A 21,249-nucleotide genomic window follows, 5' to 3' on the forward strand; every position below is an offset into this window, starting at 1 on the left:
AATTCACAGTGAATTTCCTATGAACTTACAGTAAATTTACTGTAAGTTTACTGGAAATTTAATGTGGAAAAAAAATACAAAAAAATTATTAAAACCTACTGTTATTTTTTTTTCAAATAAAAAAAAAAACAAAACTTTTCAATGACTACCATCTTTTATTTTTTTTTGTCATTCTATAATATCAAACTTTGAAGCTTTTTGCAATTTTTTCCATTAAACTTATTTCTCAAAATACATCTTGAAAATTTTTAAGTGTTCAGAGAACTTTGAAATAAAAAAAAAAGAATACAAATAAAAATTGAAAATGGCCATCATGACAAAAATATTCAGTTTATTTAAAAAAAGTACATAAAAAAGTAGAAGAATGTTTGAACAACTTTTTTTTTGTTATTCTAAAATCACCATAAAACTATAGGCAAATCATCATAAATTTTCTGTGGAATCATGGTGAAATCACCATTAATTTACTGTAGAATCATGGGGAAATCACCATTAATTTACTGCGAAATCATGGTGAAATCGTCATTAATTCACTGCGAAATCATGGTGAAAACACTATTGATTTACTGTGAAATCACCATTACTTTACTGTAAAATCATTGTGAAATCAGCATTAATTTACTGTGAAATCATGATGAAATCACCATAAATTTACTGTAAACTCGCAGTAAAATCACAGTGATATCACTGCTAAATCACAATGACAAAATGGCACAAAATCACTGTGAATTCACTATGAAATCACCGTAAATACACCGTCAAATTACGGTGAAAGTGAATTCACTGTGATTCCAAGTCCGTGAGGGAATGCTTAGTTGATAATACTACTTTCAAATAGGTTCGAGCACTGTAATATAGTACAAAAAACTATAAATATTAGTTAAAGTTACGATTCTTTCATACTCATCCCTTTCTAGTTACTACGACCGTGCACTTTTCTCTCAATGTATGTAACATTCTGACGATTGTTAATTTATTCAATTTGTTAATTAATTATCGCTCAGGTGAAAATCGTTGGAAAGACGATAGACGTCCTGTGATGTTTGCTAATTTTTCAATTTTATTTGAAAGGTCCTTAAATTGAAATAATACAAAATTAAAATAAATTGAAGTTTGTTCTTTTAATGAAACATTAAAATTTAAGTCAATGTCTCATTGGACAGAGATCCGGAGTCTTCGACTTTCGTCGGCTGATTGCCTGTTTTACATCCGCAGTCCAGACGAAAAAAATTATAAAATCGTGAGTGATTCGACGTCGCATCTCAGGTCACCCTAGTGAACATTAACGAGGCCCGGACCTCGTGTCTCGTCATGAGTTTAGAGAGTACGGACCTCGACTGCGTTCACGGATATTGCTTTTCTGCTTTAGTTGCTCTGTTGAAAAATTTTTATCCAACTGAATGATCATAGTCTTATTTATAATACTTTAAAATTAATCCAATTTTTATAGATCGGAAATTGTTATTTAATAATTAATTCAATTAATTAAAATAATTCAGAACGTCACAATGATTTTTCCATCTGCTTACATATCTTTTTATTGCTATATTACTTTGTGTAATCGTTAGTGCAATGCTGATTAGCGTTAAATAAATTTAAATTTAAAAATAAAAAATTTCTAATACCTCTAAAAATATTGCAGCTTCATGATAATTCATTTCCCAGTGTGTATCAGCATCATTGATTGTTTGTTTTGCAAAAGCTGCACTTTCGGTGAGGTCATCAATTTCAACATCTCTTGGTGTTAATTGATGTGAATCCGGTATAATAGCATTTTCATTAGATGTTTTTGCTTGATAGTCTGAAGAAGTGCAAGACAGTATAGATCCATATTCTAAAAAAATTAAAGAGGGTCCGGAAGGTTTTTGAAATAAAATGTGGAAGAAATAATTCTTTTAATGACATTATGCATATTCTTGGAATGTTAGTTTAACTCTTTATCCGAGATAAAAAAAATATTAAAGTAAATATTTATGATTATAAATAAGGATTGTTTGCCAATAAAATGAATAGAAAATGATCAAAACAAATAACTAAATAGCAAATTTAATATAACGGTACTTAAAATCTCCGATAAATAGAATATTCAGATACAAATTAATAACAGTTTTAAACTTATCATTAAATAAGAAGTAGAATATTGATGAAATAAGCTACTGATGTTAAATAATATACTTACTAGGACTGGTCCTGTAATTTTCTTGACTCAGATTTGATGATATTTCATCATCAAATTGTTGATAATGACTACTAAAAGTACATTCCACTGATGGATTCATTTGACTAAATCCTTTCGCAAATATTATTCTAATGTCACACAATTTAACGCATTGAGTTTATCAGACATGCATTGTTGAGAGTATTATCATTTATTGTCACAATTTCATTCACATGATTGATATATACCGGGTGTATCGAAAATAACTGATGTAAATTAGGGAATAACTAAATGTAAAGTCCAAGTCCCATAAGTATCTGTCCCACTGCTGCCAGAATGGGGACGAAAAGTTCCCCTTCCCAAGCATCTGTTATGTCCTGGGAGGTTACTAGGATCGGAGCTAACGCCACCTCCTGGACAGTGGGCAGTTCGTTGTCACGCGGGACCAAATTTTGAATTTGAAAACAGTGGATAAATTTATTGTTTACTAAGATGATGATGATTATGATTGTTATTTAATGAAATAATTAAACTATGATTAAGGATAGATGTAATTGATAAAATAACTTTTATCTGAAGACTGAATTTTATTATAAAGTATGGATAAAACTTGATCAGTAATAACAGTTGTATTCGTAAAGAGTTCTCAGAGAGAAGTCAAGTTACATCAGACGGCAGAGAGATCTCGGACCTTCACTCTCCAACTTCTCCCCACTACTCTCATGTTCACACTCATGCTTTTATGTATAAATACTTATATATCTATGTTCTTTACTAAATATAATACTTATACATTTATACTTTCTACTAATACGAATTTGAGATATAAGCTTATACATTTACGTTCTTTACTTTATCCATTCTATATCTTCTTATTACTTATATTATTTATATTCTATTTTCCCATACTTGGATACAATCATTCGGTTAAATACTCTAGACTATCAGAGGTGTGTTCTATAATTATTCTATATTTAGTTATTCGTTACAATTGACATTATCATTTATCGTGAAACATCATTATAATTATTCTAATGCTATATTTCAATATTTCTATTAATTCATTTATTATATGAATCACTCTTTATTTAATATAAAAATATATATATTAACAATAATAGTTAAGTTCCTGTGATATGGTTTTCATTTATAAATAAGATTTATTTATTATATATTTCCTTTTCTTGTTTGCTTATAGAGTATGTATTTGTTTATAACCATACTTACTGTTAACTTTAGAACAAGGGCCTATTCATGATTTTTATGCGTGTGTTTTGTTTAGGTTTTAAGTATCAGGTGACAGAAAACGTTCCAAGACCACTCAAACTGTATTTATGTTTCTCTAAATATAAAATAAAGTTTATCCATCTATTTATTTAACTTTCTTATAATAAAAATATATAATTTAATGAGTATGTGCCACGACGATTTGTGATTTAATTTATTTACTTCATATTGTTAAGACGCAATAAGTGTTGTAAGAAATTAATATATAATTTCAAATGGAATTTAAATGCGCGCTTCTTATATATCTCAAGTTTACTAATTAATTAACAGGTGGAGGCACCTGAGGCTGTTGAGGACATAACACATCTGTAACCCTAATAGCCACTGTAGCTTGAAATTGACGGTAATTTGAGGTTAAAATGACCTAAAATTTGGTACCCGAATTTGCCGACAATTTCACAACAAAAAACTGAAAGAAAGTTTTGCAGTTAATTTTGCTTCAATCTAGAAGTAACTTTTTGTCTTCAATTTTATGATAAAAAAAATATTTCACAATTTTCCAGGGCAAATTAATAACAAATTAATATAAAAATTTTCCTGAAAATTGACAACTTTTTTTTTCTGAACTTTTGAAGTAAATTAGCATTCTGATTCGGGTAGAAAATTTACGTTAAATTGTATAGCAAGTTGTGTACAAATTGACGTCAAAAACGGAAAACCCGGAGTTGACGGACATTTGATGAAGAATTCAAGGAAACTTTTGTAAAGTAAACTTTTGATAAGCAAAGTGTGTTATTAGGGTGGATTAATTGATAATAAGTTAGCTGTGAAACTTGCTCTGCAAGTTTCGCTGGCAATTTGATTAACAATTCTTGCTATGAATTTCGGTCTAGTTAAATTATTAAGTTGATAATAATTTGCAGTCAAATGGAGTTGCGACCCTGATAGCAACTTTAGTTGCAAATTGTTGTCAACTTCACAGAAATTTGCGGTCGGAATTGAACGGCAAATTGAATGCAACAGTTAAAGAGCAAATCTTGCGGTAAAATATCTGCCTATCTACACTGCACTTCTCCGGCACTCATATTATGGTCAGAAAACTAAACATCAGAAGTTGGCATATCTTTACCGTCAATTTAAAGTGACATTTATCTGGCATACTTTGCTGAGCTACCCCGGCTGACTAAAAGTAATAGCAATCAGCTCCTGATAGCCAGAATTGGTGTACATTCAGCTTTTGTAACTGTTGACTACAACTTGACGACAACTTATCGACTTTTGTAATAATTGCTGCCAACTTGGCTAACAGGGGCTATTCAGATCCTTTTCCGCCTAAATTTTCAATAATGTTTCTGAAGCCATGTTCCGATATTGCACTGCGAGCACTGTTCAGTGCTCTTAATGCATGTCGGAGGTCACACCTTACAGTGGTCACAGTGTATATCGGAACATAGACTGAATTGTGCATTCAAAACTTATTAGGCTAAACATCACCTACGCCAACTATCCGAATGCTGTGAGTTCCGAAAGGGTTTCGTCATGAGTGCCCTGATAGCCACACTCTAAATATATAAGGGTATATTTAAAGTGTGGCTATCAGGGTACTTTCGTCACACCTTACTATTTTTCGGAGCGAAATTTAAATTTCTGGTGTGATAGAAAGGAAAAAAAAAATTGTCTTCGAAACTTTTATCGTACATTTTTCTTTTTTTTTTGCACGACTCTTTTTAAAAAAAAGTTTTTTTTTTCATTTTTTCCACGATCAAATGAGCATTAAGTCGTGCACTTTTGGATTTACCAAACTTTTTGCAGTTAACTTGACATCAAGTCCTAATTAGGACTATGGTTTCCTTTAACTTGCACGTAAGTTGGCTTTCTGGGTAGCAAAATTAAAAAAAATTGAAAAAACGAAAAACTTTCTTGAATCATCAAAGTTTAAATAATTACTTTTTTCAATTATCAAAGTTGATTAAAATTTTGGTTCTGAGACATATGACACTTTAAGGACCGTTAGTCAATCAAGAAAAAAAAATTTGTTTCCGTGCTAGTTTTTGAATAATTGATGCTTATACTTTTTGTAAATGACTGCGTTTAACTTAAAACTTATATTTTCGTACTTAACATTTAACGAAAAACACACATAAATATTATGAAAATACCAATAATTTCAAGAGTTTATAATTTTTCATATTCATACTTTTATTGTATGATTCGTTTGATTTTTTAACAATGCTAACGTCGAGAGAATTTTCAATTAATCATAACCTTTCAATAATAAATATGTATGGTTAATTTAATAATTTTCAAATACATATATTCTAGTCTGTAAATAATTATATTATTACATACAACGTAAATTCATGGCATAATATATTTATTAAACTAAATAATAGTAAGTAGTCCATAATAACGATATATTTCATATTAATTACATAAATTAATTTTTGTTTATTATTTAGGAAATGTTTTTTCATCGAGTTATTTTATTATTAATATTTCTATCAATGATAGAAGGCAAAAAAAAATATGACAAAAAGGATTTAGTAACATTGAAAGAAGAGGTTCGTTCTATGTTTGATTATGCTTATTCAAGTTATTTGAACTATGCGTATCCTTATGATGAGCTAAGATCTCTCAGCTGTGATGGTTTTGACACATGGGGAAGTTTTTCGCTCACTTTAATCGATGCACTGGACACTTTGGCTGTTATTGGAAACTTTAGTGAGTTCCGCCGTATTACTGAGATAATAAGCACAAGAAACGATTTTGAAGCGAATATAAATGTTTCTGTGTTTGAAACAAATATTAGAGTAGTAGGTGGGCTTCTAAGTGCCCATTTATTAATAAAAAAAGCCGGAATGACTTTACCACCAGGGTGGCCGTGTAACGGACCATTATTACGACTTGCTGAAGACATGGCTAAAAGACTTATTGTAGCATTCGACACACCTACAGGAATGCCTTATGGTACAGTTAATTTGAAATATGGTGTCCCAAGTGGAGAAACTACTATAACATGTACTGCTGGCATTGGAACGTTTTTACTTGAATTCACTACGTTATCAAGATTGACCGGTGATCCGTTATATGAAGAAGTAGCTATGAATGCTGTTAAAGCATTACATTATTACAGGTCAAAGATAGGACTCGTAGGTAATCACATAGATATTTTAACTGGCCAATGGACAGCTCGAGATTCCGGAATAGGTGCAGGAGTTGATTCTTATTTTGAATATTTAGCAAAAGGAACGCTTTTGCTCCAAAACCCTTTTTTATCTGAAATATTTCATGATTATAAAGCAGCGATTGAGAAATACATCCGTCGAGAAGATTGGCATTTATGGGTATCCATGACTGAAGGTCATGTCACTCTTCCTGTTTTTCAGTCACTAGATGCTTATTGGCCTGGAGTGTTGAGTCTTTTTGGAGAGACAAATGATGCCATGAAATCATTACATAACTACCATCAAGTATGGAAGCAGTTTGGTTTTACACCAGAATTTTATAATATTGCTCAAGCTGAAGCTGGAACTAACAGAGAAAGCTATCCTTTACGACCTGAACTCATTGAATCTGTCATGTATCTATACAGAGCTACTAAAGATCCATACCTCATTCAAGTCGGCGCGGATATATTAAAAAGCTTACAACACAGTGCTAAAACTAATTGTGGATATGCAACTATTAATGATGTACGGGATCATAGGAAATCGGATAGAATGGAATCTTTTTTTCTTGCTGAAACTACTAAGTATTTATATCTTCTATTTGATCCGGATAACTTTATTCATAGTAACGGAAATAGTGGAGAAATCATTAAAACACAATGGACTGAATGTGTAGTTGGTGGTGGAGGTTATATCTTTAATACTGAAGCTCATCCCATTGACCCTGGCGCTCTTGCATGTTGCAGACCAGTTCAAAGTTTTTTTTCAAAACAATCAAGTTTTGAAAAATTAAGTGATCATCGTGCAAAAATTAAAGAATACAAAAAAAAAAATATTTTGCCAGCTACAGAATTGAACTTTGAACATACTCAAAAGGAAAGTAATATTGTCATACAAAAAGATCCATTTAAAAATAAGATCGAAAAAATAGAAAATAAAAGTTTTTCTGTTCTCACAAAACCTATCGTTACTAATGTCGATAAAACTTTTAATTTAAATGAGAATGTAGAAAATACAAAAACTGGCATGCACATTACTCAAGGAGTAAATTCCAAGGCAACCATTGATGAAGATTTAAAAGAAAATGAATTCATTGCTCAGTCACTACTTGAAAGAATTCGAAGTACGAATATGTATACTATTAATTCAACAATTAATGAAAATTATCAATTTTTATCATGCCAATCTCAACCATTTTTACAACGTATTTCTATTATTGGAGAATTTTTTTAAACCAAAGTACTTTTTTTTTAATAAACTCCAAAAAACTTTATACTGAGAGAAAAATTGACTATTTGAGAAATTACATATATCAAATATTCAACTGTATTTATTAAATATTATCCTACACATATTAAATATTGATCTTTCCATCGACTAAATATTAATAAATTGATATTAACATTTAATAAGTCGCTGATCAATATTTGGTAGAAGTTTATTAATATTTAATAAATTTTAATCAACTATTGATATGTGAAAATTGTATACAGTATTCATGAGTGTGGTGACGTTGTACCCTCTAACCTAACATATTGCCTCATATACGCGTTACAACTAACAAATTGTTTTTATGCTTGTTAAAATAATTAAAAAAAAAAAAAAAAAGAAGAAAAGTGTTACGGAAAAATTATTTAAAAAATGAGACTTGCTAAATTTCACCTAACCTATATTAACCAAACAAACTGCTTACATATCACGATGGTATATATATAGAATAAGATAGATAATGTATGTAGAATCGTAAACTATAGATCAGTTCGTATTTATCAATATTTGATGAACTGCCGATCAATAATTGATAAACTGCTTATTAATATTTAATAAACACGTTTACTAATATTTAATAAGCCGTTCATTAATATTTAATAAACTGTGTATTAACATTTGATAATGACCAACTTGGGAACAATCGAAGTAACTCGTTTATCAAATATTGATAAATTTTATTAATATTTGATAAATTCTTTTCTCAGCGTATAATAAAAATAATATGAAATTATTATTTTTTTGTTTTTGTCTAAATAATAGAAAATATTAATTAAATTGCTCTTTACATTTCATGAAACCGAGTGGTTGTAGTAAAATGAATAAGTAGATCATTCAAAGGTATTAGCTCAACATTAGTAGGTTCGTCCAGTAGCCAGCGTTCAGACTCAGTAATCAGAAGGATGGTAGTTCGTGCCTAGTGCCCTGCAAAATTTTCACCGAGTTTTTCTTCACATCATTTACCCCACTTAAATAGTTTAAACGTTAATGATCATGAATTCTATTAGGACAATGAAAATGAAATTTTTTTCTAATTTAATTTATTTGCTTGCTTGGCTGATTGCTGGCTACCATTAATTGGCCGATAGTCGAGCGCCATTAATGGGCCGAGGTTATCATTCCGGCTATAAGCCGTTTATCGGCCAATAAAAATTGCCATTGCTGAGCCATTAATCAACATTTTTAGCCCAGTAATGGCCCGATATAGGACCGATTTCCAAACTTTGCATGGCTGATCAAATGATCTAAAATTTCCAGGAAAGTTGATAGCTAATAAGCTCTCTCGATTGTCGCAAGAACCGTTCAAATCGGTTCATTAGTTAAAAAGTTATAGAACGGTCACACACACAAAATAGTCAGGATAGCTTCCTACACTGATAGAAGGATTTAGTCGTATTTAATAAGATTTGGTGATATTTACTAAATGATTTAGTAACGAACCTTGCTATACTAAATAGTTGGTTACAGATACCAAATCATTTAGTAAAGCTCATTTATTTCCACCAAATAAATATTTAGTAGTATTTAAGAAATGATTTGTTGGGGCACAATAAATCATTTATTAGCATTAAAGAACTAATTTTTTTAACTTATTGAAGGACAATTATTATTATTTGTGGAATTGTAGGAAGGATGGCTGAACTATTATAAAATTCTCGATTTCTGTATTTCAATATAAAACTCTTTTATTCTGCACAATATAGTACAAAGGTACGTGTGTCCTCCGCTGAGCTATCATTATCCCACAGAGTGAGTCCACCAGAAACAGGAGACTTTAAACATGCATAACGAGTACATTAAGCGACTCATAGATGGTGCCTCTTGTATGGTCAAAGCAACTTTTACCGAAACCGGTTTGGTTGGTTGGTTTAAAAAAGGATTTTATTTTTCAATATTTTCTTTCATACATAAATAAGTAATAATATCCTTATAAAACTTATACGCTAATTAACATTTTTATTTTGATTTGACACCAATGGTGTTCTTATCAAAAAACCTTAACTGAAAACATATAAAATTTTCTATAAATTATTAATTTTCTTTTAACCTAATTAAATAATAGTTTTAAAAAATGCAAGATAATTGTTTCGTGCTGTGGAAAAATTTAAAAATGTAAAAAACCATTGCAACTTTAATTTGCCTTCTTGAGACTATGTGAAGAGGTGGAGGGGGGGGGATCAGGAGGAGGTGTTAGGAAGGTGTAGGGATATGAATATTTACACTATGTACAAATAATATATACATTATTCACAAAATTCTGCGGTTGCAGAATATTTTACTGCCTATGTAATCTCCGGCTATTTAAGAGTGTTCGTGCTCTTTTTCGATGTTGGATTTGCTGCTACCTGAATCTGGCTCTCCTTCGCAATTCATCTAGGTGTTTAGCTTCACCCTGAAGCCACCAGTATTTTTCATTTAGCCTGTCAAAGCTATCGTGGTCTCTGGTCGGAAGTGCGGTTGAATAGACTATATACTCTGGTGGAAGATGGTCTATATTAGTAAATATTGCTTTTCTTGCTCAGTGCCTTCTTATATGATATATAATAGGCACATTATATTCATTTTGAATGCAGCCCATACGGTCCAGGTTGGTAAATAGCTCTGGAGGACTGTAATTACTTCTGGCCATCCTTCTCACCATCTCGTTGTTCTTCACCTTCAAGTTTTAAGTGGTGTCGTTACCAATTTTGTGCATGGTACTAAAGTAATTCCTTGTAAGAGTAAGGCAGAAATGATCAAACCTGGGAATGTCTGCTTGGTCGTATATTTCTTTGTTGCTGAGTAGCTTGGCGTAATTGGACTCAGCTGATCTGTATCTACCTAAGCAGGTTCTTAAGCAAGATCTCTCGATTTTACGATACTTCTCCATGACCGACGGGCCAACATTCCACCAAATTGGGGCAGCGTAACTGATAATAGGCCTGATTGGAAGTTGATAACATATCAACTTGGCTTTGGTTTGTATATTTCTATTATAGAATATCCGGGAATTTGCTCTGAACGCATTTTTGGCTTTTTGAAGTTGAATAGCATGATACTTGTTCATGCGTATCAGATAGTCAAAATTGATTCCCAGATATTTGACTATATCTTTATTTGGTATATTGAACATTTCACTAGTGTCGTTGTCTGTGATGGAGATGTTACGTCCTGGTTGATGTTTTGGCGCTGACGTAGTTGAGTGGTCGATTTAAATTGGACGTAATGAAAACTTACATATAATTATAAATAATAATGAAGTATGAGTTGAACAGCCACCAGTTGGTGGTTGAAATAAATCCTGTTGAAAATGTCCAATAGAAATTCATACAAAACGATAAGGATTGTATTGGTTTTTATATGGTCTATCTGGAACGAAAAATTTCCCGATAGAGGTGAAGTTGAGATTAATCAGAATCTATAAGCAAATCCAGTAACAACTTTTTTTCTGATTGGAATGAACAAGAATTGAATAGCTTCGGTAAATGTGTGGATTTAATATGGAAGTAACTTGTATGATTCTAATGTTTCTTATAAGGAGTTACATAAGCTTCGAGAATTTATACGTCATTCCTATTAGAACAACTGATTGGTTTTTATTTGGATTTTTCAAATCAATGAAGCTATCGATACTTATCGGTAATGACCACGAAATAAAATGTAGGGGTTCATGAGTAATTACTGATAAGTATTCAGTCGGTAAGGTACTAGGAATCACCAATAGCGGATAAGTTTATTTATAAGATTATGGAAGGATCACCAATTAGTACATAGTTTGTATTCTAAGGAAAACAGTTTGGAATTCCTGCGTCAAAAACACACTACAATCTTTTAAGATTTCATAGCATTCGTGGTGTCTACGAGGATCAATCAGCAAATCCAATTACAAAGTTCATTATGATATTCATAAGAAAATTTAGGTTTGAATTTGAAATGGCTTGGTTGCATATCAATGGGATTTTACTGACATCATATATATGAGAAATTATATATTTTAAGCAGATAACCAAAAATAAGTTTTAGATGAAACTCTGAATCAATGGTTGCAATGACAAAGATCTTATGCGAATATCCTATTTTACCATAAAGATCCGATAAACTTTAATCAAAGGCCTGTAAATCAATTTTTGGGTTTTGTTAATTTCACTCATTAATAATTTTAAGAAGGACGCAAATTCAGTTAACGTCGTACACCTACCAAAAAACAATTAAATACATTCTGACTTAAAATTAAAAAAAATTTTTTTTTTTATTTCTTTCCTCTCAATGAATTTGAAGTTATGATGTTTACTTAAATTGTCGTTGTAAAAAACATCTTTGAGAATGTGTTCTACTTCTAATAATAACCGCATTAAAACAATTAGAGAGCATCAGGTTGAAAACTTTTATCAGGATCTCTCATTTTAACAATAGAATTCAACAAGTTCCGATAAAACGTTTCAACAAAACTATCTCTCATGTGATTTTTTCATTGTTCCATTATTTTGGAATTTTTAAATATTAAGAATACTGCTCACCGTTTAAGAAGTCAATCGCTACAATCTTCGTTAAAAATTATATGTGCAAAATGAAGAGTTTGAATTTGACTCAATGTGTTGGTGAACCCAATTTTAGATTTTTGAAGAGTAAATTTAAACTAGTAATTTCTCTCTGCGTTGTACTTTTTTATTCAATATCTGAATAGAAAATTATAGAGGTTACTTAAATGAAAATTCAAACAAATTAGTTAAATTTTCCGATTCTGACATCAACGCCTCTGGAACTAATTAAGAGTATTGGGTTATATAGAATCTAATAAGAATATCTTGATCTACCAATACAGCACATTAGAGCTCAATGAGGATCAACACATCTCATGTTTTTTTTTTCTTTTATTAGCGAATTATATAGACTACTTCAATATCGAGCATACTTTGCATCTATGTCGGGATAAATAGACACTACAATTTTCATAACGAAAATATATTTCTAATTTTTTTTTTTTTTAATATGTTCAATCTGATTAAACATTTCAGTAAAATAAAATGTTCAAGATTCTTTCGTTATAAATAAATGAAAAAAGTATCGTCGGTACTTGCATTTAAATCCGATTAAATTTGTTGAATATTCAGATTTTGATAATTGCTGTTTTAAAATATACCAGAATTATAAGGTTGTGTTGTATCTTGTGAGGGTATCCCGATTGACCAATAAAATCCAATAAGTTCCATAAAAATTCAAAATTCACATATTTTCTTTTTCTTGTTAGTTAATTATGTTAGACATTCTAATTATCATGCACACTTTGGATCGATATCGGAATAAACGATCGCTACAATTTTTAAGAGAGTAATAAATTTTACGATTTTGAGATTTACTATTATAAAATAAACGGAATGTATTAGGTTCTGTTGAATCTTGTGGGAACATCCCGATTGAACAATACAATCCAATAGGTTCTATTAAAAATTAGCAATCATCTTTCTTTTTCTTTTATTAGTTAATTACATAAGAATTTTTAATTATCAAGCACGTTTCAGATCTATGTCGAAGTAAATGCTCGCTACAATTTTTAACAGAGTAATAAATTTTACGATTTCGAGATTTACTATTTCAAAACAAACAAAATGTATTAGGATTTGTTAAATCTTGTGAGGATATCCCGATTGACCAATACAATCCAATAAGTTCCATTAAGATTCAGAAAACATCTTATTTTCTTTCTCTTGTTAGTTAATTATCTTAGACATTTCAATTATCATGCACGCTTCGAATCTATGTCGGAATTAACACTCGCTACAAATTTTAAAAAGGAAATAAATTGCTATTTTTTTCACGTTTTACAAAAAAAAATGAGTTCGATCAGCATAAACATTAAATTTTAAAGATTCTTATGTTATAAGAAAATTAAAAAATTAAAGTCAGTACTTGCATTAGAATCCGAATAAATTTGTTGAATATTCAGATTTTAATAATTACTTTTTTAAAATAAATCATAAGTATTAGGTTGTGTTGAATCTTGTGAGGATATTCCGATTGACGAATATAATCCAATAAGTTTTATTAAGAATCAGCAATCACCTTATTTTCTTTCTTATATTATAGTTAATTATATTAGACATTTATTTATCAAGCACGCCTCGTATATTTGTAGAAATTAACGTTCACTACAATTTCCATAAACAACATAAACATTCAATTTCTTCTTTTTTTGTAAAAAAAGAAATATATTTAATCTGCATAAATATTCTGGTAGGATTAGATATTTAAGATACTTCTGTTCTGAAGAAATGAAAAATTACACGTTACTTGCACCTAATATCTAAATACACTTGTTTAACTCTTAGATTCTGAGAATTACTCTTCGGAAGTAAGTAAAATGTATTGGGTTATGCAGAATCTTATGAGTATATTCCAATCAACCGATATAATCCATTAAAGCCCATATCAACGAACAGCTCTTATTTTTTTTTTTTATTTCTACATTATATTAAGTTTTCTAATTATCAATTATACTTTCTATACGATAATAAATGACCAATTGTTATAAAATTATGGTGGAAAATTAGAATAATTATCTAATTTTTTTTTTTCAATTGATAACGCAAAATTCTTAGCAAGTTGTAACTAAACTTTTAAGAAATTGAAAGTTGATATTATTTCTCAACAATTAAATTTTAAATAAATATTTGTATTTGCACGGAGGTCTTGCATGAATTATTTTATTAAAGGATCGATTTTCTGTTTGATTTTTTTCAAAAATCAAAATCTGATCGTCCAACTGCATCACTACAACATTTGTAAAAATTTTAATAAACGTTTTCTTTTTTATTTTCATATAAAAGAGAATTTTTTTTATCTACAATAAAGTGAGGTTGAACATCCAAGAAACAGTCCGAGCAACAAAGACATAAATTTGTATTTATTGATTAGTAATTCCTGGAAATTTTACAGGCTAGTATTTATCCATACGCGTTGTGCGTTAGACGAGTCAAGTGGACATCACAGATGGTAGGGATAAAGCGTCCGTCACAACCACGTGAAACGTTTCCCGCTCAAATTTGCTTGCTCGGCAGTTAGCCAGTTAGTTGTGCTGTAGCGGTCGCACGCGTAAGAGTTGTGTTGTGTGTTGAAATTTCATTTATAGTGCTGTAAATTTGATTATTGAGTGTTATTTTGTATCCAGCAAGCTAGCTTCGATATCTCTACATTTTGATTTTATAAACTTGTGTAAGTACTTTCAAAAAAATTTAATTATTTCATGCAATCTTAAGTTAACAAAGAAAAATGTTTGTTATGCGTAGGATATTTTGCAAAAATTATATTTGTTAGTAAATTACTAACAATCATTTTTTATCAGCGTCAATGTTGCGGTAAATCGGATATTTGTTAAATTTTCAAAGATTTAATGAAAAATGCTAATGGCTATTTCGATAAAATTTCAGTGAATTTGTTGAATTTTATGGTTCGGAAACCAATCTCCGTGAAACAAATGAAAAGTTTTGGGTTGTGTAGAATTTTATAAGGATTTCCCGATCTACCATTACAACCCAATAAACTCCATCAAGAATCAACAAACATATCTCTTGTATTTTTTTCTTTCTTTTATTAGTTTATAATATTAAACTTTTTAGTTATCAAGCACGCTTTATATCTATGTGGGAATAAATGCTCACTTCGTTTATAAATTGTTTATTTTTTTTTTTTTTTTACATAAACAGGAGTATGTTCAATAGTAAATAAATATTTCAGTAGAATGAAATGTTTATGATCTTCTGCTATGAATAAATAAAAAATTACAGTCGCTACTTGCATAAAAATTCGAATATATTTTTTAAATTTTTAGATTTCGAGAATTTCTATTTTAAAATAAATGAAAAGTATCGGGATATGTTGAATTTTGTGAGGATATCCTGATTGACCAATACAATTCAATAATTTTTATTAAGAATCAAGAATCATCTTAATTTTTTTTTTTTTTATTAGTTAATTATATTAGGCTTTTTAATTATCTAACACGCTTCGTATCTATGTGGGAATAAACGCTCGCTTCATTTGTTAAGATGGAAATAATTTTTTAGTTCTTTTTTTTTTTACAATAACAGAAATATGTTCAGTACGTGCATAAATATTTGAGTAGAATAAAATGATTAAGATTCTCCTGTTCTGAATAAATGGAAAATTACAGTGGCTTACTCATTGCATATAAATTCTAATACATTTGTTCAATTCTTACATTTTTAGAACAAGTCTTTCGAAACAAATGAAAACTATTGGTTTTGATAAGGTATCCCTGTTTAGAAAATCTCATAGAATCCAATAGATTCTCATACATTCCTATAGAAATTTTATAAGAATGAATGAGTTCTATGAGAAGTGCTATAGTTAAGTATAGGGCCTTATACATACAGCTATAAGAATCTATCGGATTTTTTAAGCAGGGATAACATCGAATGAGGATATCAAGTATCACCAATACAATCAAATAGGCTTCAATAAGAATTAACTGACATTTCTTATTTCATTTTTTTTAGCGGTTGATTGTATTGAAATTTAATTAGGTTGTGTTGAATTTTGTGAGGTTATCCCGATTGACCAATAAAATCCAACAATTTCTGTTAAGCATCAATAATCATCTTATTTCCTTTCTATTTTTTTTTTAGTTAATAATATTAGACTTTTCAATTATCAAGCACGCTTCATATATCTATGTGGGAATAAACGCTCGCTTCATTTGTTAAGAAGAAGCTAAATTTTTTATTTCTTTTTTATGCAAATAGGAATGTATTTAATTGTGTTTAAATATATTAGTAGAATGAGATGTTTATGATTCTCCTGTTATGAATAAATAAAAAAATCATGGTCGCTACTTGCATAAAAATTCGAATATATTTGAAAAAATTTTAGATTTCGAGAATCGCTATTTTCAAATAAATGAAAAGTATTAGGTCGTGTTGAATTTTGTGAGAATATCCTGATTCACCGATAATATCTAATAATTTCTATTAAAAATCCAAAACTATCTTATTGTTTTTTTTTATTAGTTAATTATATTATGCTTTTTTCTTCGTTAATTATATTATACTTCTTCATTTGTTGAGAAGGAAATAATTTTTTAATTTCTCTCTTTTACAAAAACAGGAATATAAAACAGGACATGTATAAATATTTGAGGATAAGATGTTTAAGATTCTTCTGTTTTGAATAAATTAAAAATTACAGTGGCTGCTCATTGTATATAAATTCTAATACATTTTTTCAATCTTTACATTCTAAGAACAACTCTTTCAAAACGAATGAAAACTTTTGGTTTGGATAGGATCTAATGAAGATACCCTGTTAAGAAAATCTCATAGAATCGAATAGATTCTCATAAATTCCTACAGAGATTTTATATGAATGAATTAGTTCAATAAGAAGTGCTATAGTTAAACCCGGGAAAAAATTATCCGACCTGATCAGACATGAACAGGCATGAGTCTTCAGGCCTGATCAGACATGAAAAATGACCATGCCTGATCAGACATGTTCAGGTCTGATCATGTATGTTCATGTCTGTTCAGGCCCATCCGGGTAAAAAAATTATAGATCAAAAATGGCCCTAGATAATTATATATAATTATGGATAACTATTTTATACAATTATAAATAATTATTTCTATAAAAATAAAAATAAAAAATTCGGACGTGTGCAGGATTTGAACCGAGGACTTTGCGCTCGAAAGTTTAACCCGCTACCCGTTGACCTAAGAGATTGACTTGAAAAGTTATTTTCGTATGAACTTCAAGTAATAAAAATCTTATACGTGATAGATTCTTGGTCTACAAAATTTTATATCTAATTTATTAATTATTGATTAATAGTTATATGAAATTCTTTATAAGTTATATATAATTATAACTATGTTAGCTATATGTAAGTATAACTAAGGTAGTTATATTTAATTATAACTAAGATTTTGAATTTAATCCCATACATTAGGCATGAACAGACTTGAGCAGGCATGAACAGGTATGATCAGCCCTGAGCGTATTTAACGCTTCAGACATGAACAGACATAGCCAGACATGAACAGGCATGGTCAGGTCTAATTTCAGGTCTGATCATACATGAACGGGCATGGTCAGGTCTGATCATTTTTTCCCGGGAGAATGGAGCCTCATACATACAGCTATGAGAATCTATCGGATTTTATAAGCAGATTATCCTGTATTACCAATACATTCACATAGGCTGTAATATGGATTAACAAGCATTTCTTTTTTTATTTTTTTAACGAATGAATGTATTATAATTTTTGATCATGAAGTTTGCTCCGTACAAGTTTCAGGATTAACTATTACTGTAATTTTCATCAACTACATGGACTTCTAATTTTTTAACTTCCCGATAAGCGAGACTTTGCGCTTCGGGTTTTTACCCCCACTGTCAAAGCGCAATGTCTTAGGTATTAAATTTAGATAGTGGGGGTAAAAACTGAAAATATCCGAAACACAAAGTCTCGCTAATCCAACTATACACATGTTTAAGTAGACTACTGAATATTTCTCTTCGACTTGATATACATCTATATTCATAAATTCTGATTTTCTTCCACATTGTATCTTAAATGTCTTAACAGTCATTAAAACTTGAAATTTCCTCACAAGTGATGTGAAAAAAAAATTTTTATATTTATTATACATCTGCTTCCTCCAACTTATAATTGTAGATACATCTAGGCCGTGGAGTTTGGTTATCACGAGCGACCTACGACAAGGATGTCTACACTGCTGGATCGTCAATGGCAATGTTTGTGAAAAATATTGCAGTCTCGGTATTTGGAACTGATTATTTAAAAAAACATAGTGTCAAAGGAAAAGGGTGCAACAAAACTAAAAGTGTACCAAGGCCGGCTATTGATTCTACGAAAGCTCTTGCTATTCGAGGTAATATTGATGCATTTTTAAATATGAAAAACGGTTGGCACTGCAAACTTCCTCTAATACTTTCAAGCTATTTTCAAATTCAATGCGCTTGAATATATCTCTATGAGTCGGTTATTGTGCTTTACGAGCTTAAAGTATCGTTTTTGATGTTTTTTCAAACTCAAAGATATACTTTCTATACATTTTCAGAATTTTAATGTCGAAAATCGCGAATGTAATACAAAATATTTTCTGTTGCAGACATTTATGAATATTATTTGAAAACTGAAAAGACTATGCAAGGTTCAGAGTTACAAAACGAGCTGGATAATTATGAAGATTACATTCGGCAGAAAATTTCAGATCTAATCCGACCAAAAAGAGTGCCTAAAACGGATGGAACAAGTAAGAACAACTTTTTTTAATGTAAATTTCATCGTTAATATATTCAAAAATGTCGGTATTTTTTCATTAATAAGAAATTGTTAATTCGGATATTATGTAATGTATGCACGTATGAATCAAAACACACGGCTTGTTGATACGATAGCGTCGAAAATTTTTAACAAATAAACGTTGAAACTGAATACACTTATATTTTAGGCAATTACCTTGCATGAGTTTGAAGATAAACAGAATTGTTAGATTTATTTTTTTATTCATTTGCAAATCGTGGTTATTTGACATGTTTAAAATAATAAAAATTGCGATTTTTGTGACTTGTTTATAAACACTATATTACTGAGGAGTAGCTTGTTTCTAAAAAAAAAAATCATGATTGAGCTGATGAAATTAACTTCAATTCGCTTCTTGGAACATTCACTTCATAACAATTTTCGCAATTTTATGTAGGTTGGAAACACTCATGTGTAGTATAATATTAGGTAATTGTGTAAAATTTAACTCTATTCATTTGTGGCTGTAAAAATCCAAAAATTGAACGCGAAGAAGTCTTTTTTCGAGTAATTACTTTTTTCGAGTAATTACTTTTTGTTTTTCAATCTTATCAAAAATAAAGCAATTCAAAAATAAACCATGCCTAAAAAAAATTTTTTTTTTTTCATTTTTAGAAGAAAATTTTGTAGAAGTCACAAATAATCGACAAATTGTTATTCATAGATTTTTTTCTTGAAGTTGTATTTCAAATGAAGTTCCGGAACAACCAAAACTATGCTTTTGTCGAAAAAAAATTTAATGGTGGAAAACTTCACCTTTTTTGTTCTAGAAGATTCGAAGATAGATAAAAGTGGTAAAGGGAAAGATGATCCTACGAAAGATGATTCTACCGTTTATAAAATTCCTGCGTCTGCAAATACCTCCACTGTACTCACTGGTCCAATGAGTCACTCCTCAGCTGATCAACTCTCTGAGCACCCGACAAAAAAACGAAATAAAAAAAAAATTGCCGGTCAAGCATGTGACCTCTTCTTCAAGCAGCTCCTCTGGATCTGCTGAAGACTCAGAATCTTCTGAAGATTCAGGAACTTCATCTGATGAAAACGCCTCACCAGATAGATCGGTCATGAAGATCGCAACAGAAGAATAATTTTATTACATATACTTTTCATACCCTATTCTTATTTTTTGCTAATTATTCTCAAATTCCTACACTACAAAATTATGTTCAACAGTTATCAAGTATTAATTTCGATAAAAAATAAAAAACCTTTCCGATAGTAATTTTATCCGTTCCTACATTATTTTTATTATACCGAATATTTGTATTAATATATTTAATAAGTATTGACAAATAGGTACCGATAAAAGAATTTTTCATTTGATTGTGGAACTCCTGATCAAGACTAGAAATGTGAAATGTAAATTCTAAAAGGATCGCCCCCTTAAATTCATTAGGTGATAAGCTAAGTCTGATCTAGAAATCCAATGATAATTCTTGAAGCATTCAATTAGTGTTGACAAATAGGTACCGATAAAAGAATTTTTCATTTGATTGTGGAAATCCTAGTCATGACTAAAAGTGTGAATTGTAAATTCTAAAAGGAACGCCTCCTTGAATTCATTAGGTGATAAGCTAAGTCTGATCTAGAAATCCAATGATAATTCTTGAAACATTCAATTAGTATTGACAAATAAGTACCGATGAATGAATTTTTCATTTGATTGTGGAAATCCTGATCAAGACCAGAAATGTGAAATGTGAATTCTAAAAGGATTGCTCCCTTAAATTCATTAGGTGGTAAGCTAAGTCTGATCTGGAAATCCAATGATAATTCTTGAAATATTCAATTAGTATTGACAAATAAGTACCGATGAATGAATTTTTCATTTGATTGTGGAAATCCTGATCAAGACCAGAAATGTGAAATGTGAATTCTAAAAGGATTGCTCCCTTAAATTCATTAGGTGATAAGCTAAGTCCGATCTGGAAATCCAATAATAATTCTCGACGATTCAATTAGTGTTGACAAATAGGAACTGATAGAAAAAACTTTCATATCATTATGGAAATCTTAATCAAGACTAGCAGTGTGAATTGTAAATTTTAAAAGGATCATCCTCTTGAAATTCATAAGAGACAGAATAGACTTTATCTGGATAGTC

The 21,249-nt window shown here is 30.0% G+C and overlaps 3 protein-coding genes across 10 annotated transcripts in view; 2 read left to right on the forward strand and 1 right to left on the reverse strand.

Moving 5' to 3' along the window:
- LOC103577309 (two pore calcium channel protein 1) overlaps window positions 1-2,879 on the reverse strand; it is a 119,197-nt gene extending 116,318 nt beyond the window's left edge. For 3 of the 5 annotated variants that reach the window (XR_008404241.1, XM_053741896.1, XM_053741895.1), the window contains exons 1-2: window positions 2,180-2,876; window positions 1,626-1,834 (exon numbers count right to left, since the gene is read on the reverse strand). Coding sequence is in view for 4 of the 5 variants with exons in the window: in XM_053741896.1 (XP_053597871.1) it covers window positions 1,626-1,834; window positions 2,180-2,279 (309 nt within the window). In the remaining variant the exon portion in view is untranslated. Of the gene's footprint in view, window positions 1-1,625; window positions 1,835-2,179 lie in introns of all 5 variants that reach the window. The other 2 variants (XM_053741894.1, XM_053741893.1) reach the window with 2 other exon arrangements.
- A 1,919-nt stretch (window positions 2,880-4,798) lies between these two features.
- LOC103577310 (ER degradation-enhancing alpha-mannosidase-like protein 2) lies at window positions 4,799-7,825 on the forward strand. Of its 4 annotated transcripts, none has more exons than XM_053741919.1 (3): window positions 4,799-5,248; window positions 5,708-5,777; window positions 5,845-7,825. In XM_053741919.1, exon 3 carries the CDS (start codon window positions 5,848-5,850, stop codon window positions 7,783-7,785), a length of 1,938 nt encoding a protein of 645 aa, XP_053597894.1. In that variant the 5' UTR covers window positions 4,799-5,248; window positions 5,708-5,777; window positions 5,845-5,847; the 3' UTR covers window positions 7,786-7,825. The 4 variants fall into 4 exon arrangements, with proteins under 4 accessions (XP_053597894.1, XP_053597893.1, XP_053597895.1 ...); XM_053741918.1 differs by lacking the exon at window positions 5,708-5,777 and having other exon boundaries at window positions 4,799-4,901; window positions 5,198-5,248; XM_053741920.1 differs by having other exon boundaries at window positions 4,799-4,901.
- Window positions 7,826-14,811: 6,986 nt separating this feature from the next.
- On the forward strand, window positions 14,812-20,320 carry LOC103579335 (uncharacterized). Its single transcript, XM_053741921.1, has 4 exons — window positions 14,812-15,009; window positions 18,492-18,708; window positions 18,949-19,092; window positions 19,913-20,320. Exons 2-4 carry the CDS (start codon window positions 18,564-18,566, stop codon window positions 20,140-20,142), a joined length of 519 nt encoding a protein of 172 aa, XP_053597896.1. The 5' UTR covers window positions 14,812-15,009; window positions 18,492-18,563; the 3' UTR covers window positions 20,143-20,320.
- Window positions 20,321-21,249: the final 929 nt, after the last annotated feature.

Source organism: Microplitis demolitor, chromosome 9, assembly GCF_026212275.2.
Source record: "Microplitis demolitor isolate Queensland-Clemson2020A chromosome 9, iyMicDemo2.1a, whole genome shotgun sequence".
Lineage (NCBI taxonomy): Eukaryota > Metazoa > Arthropoda > Insecta > Hymenoptera > Braconidae > Microplitis > Microplitis demolitor.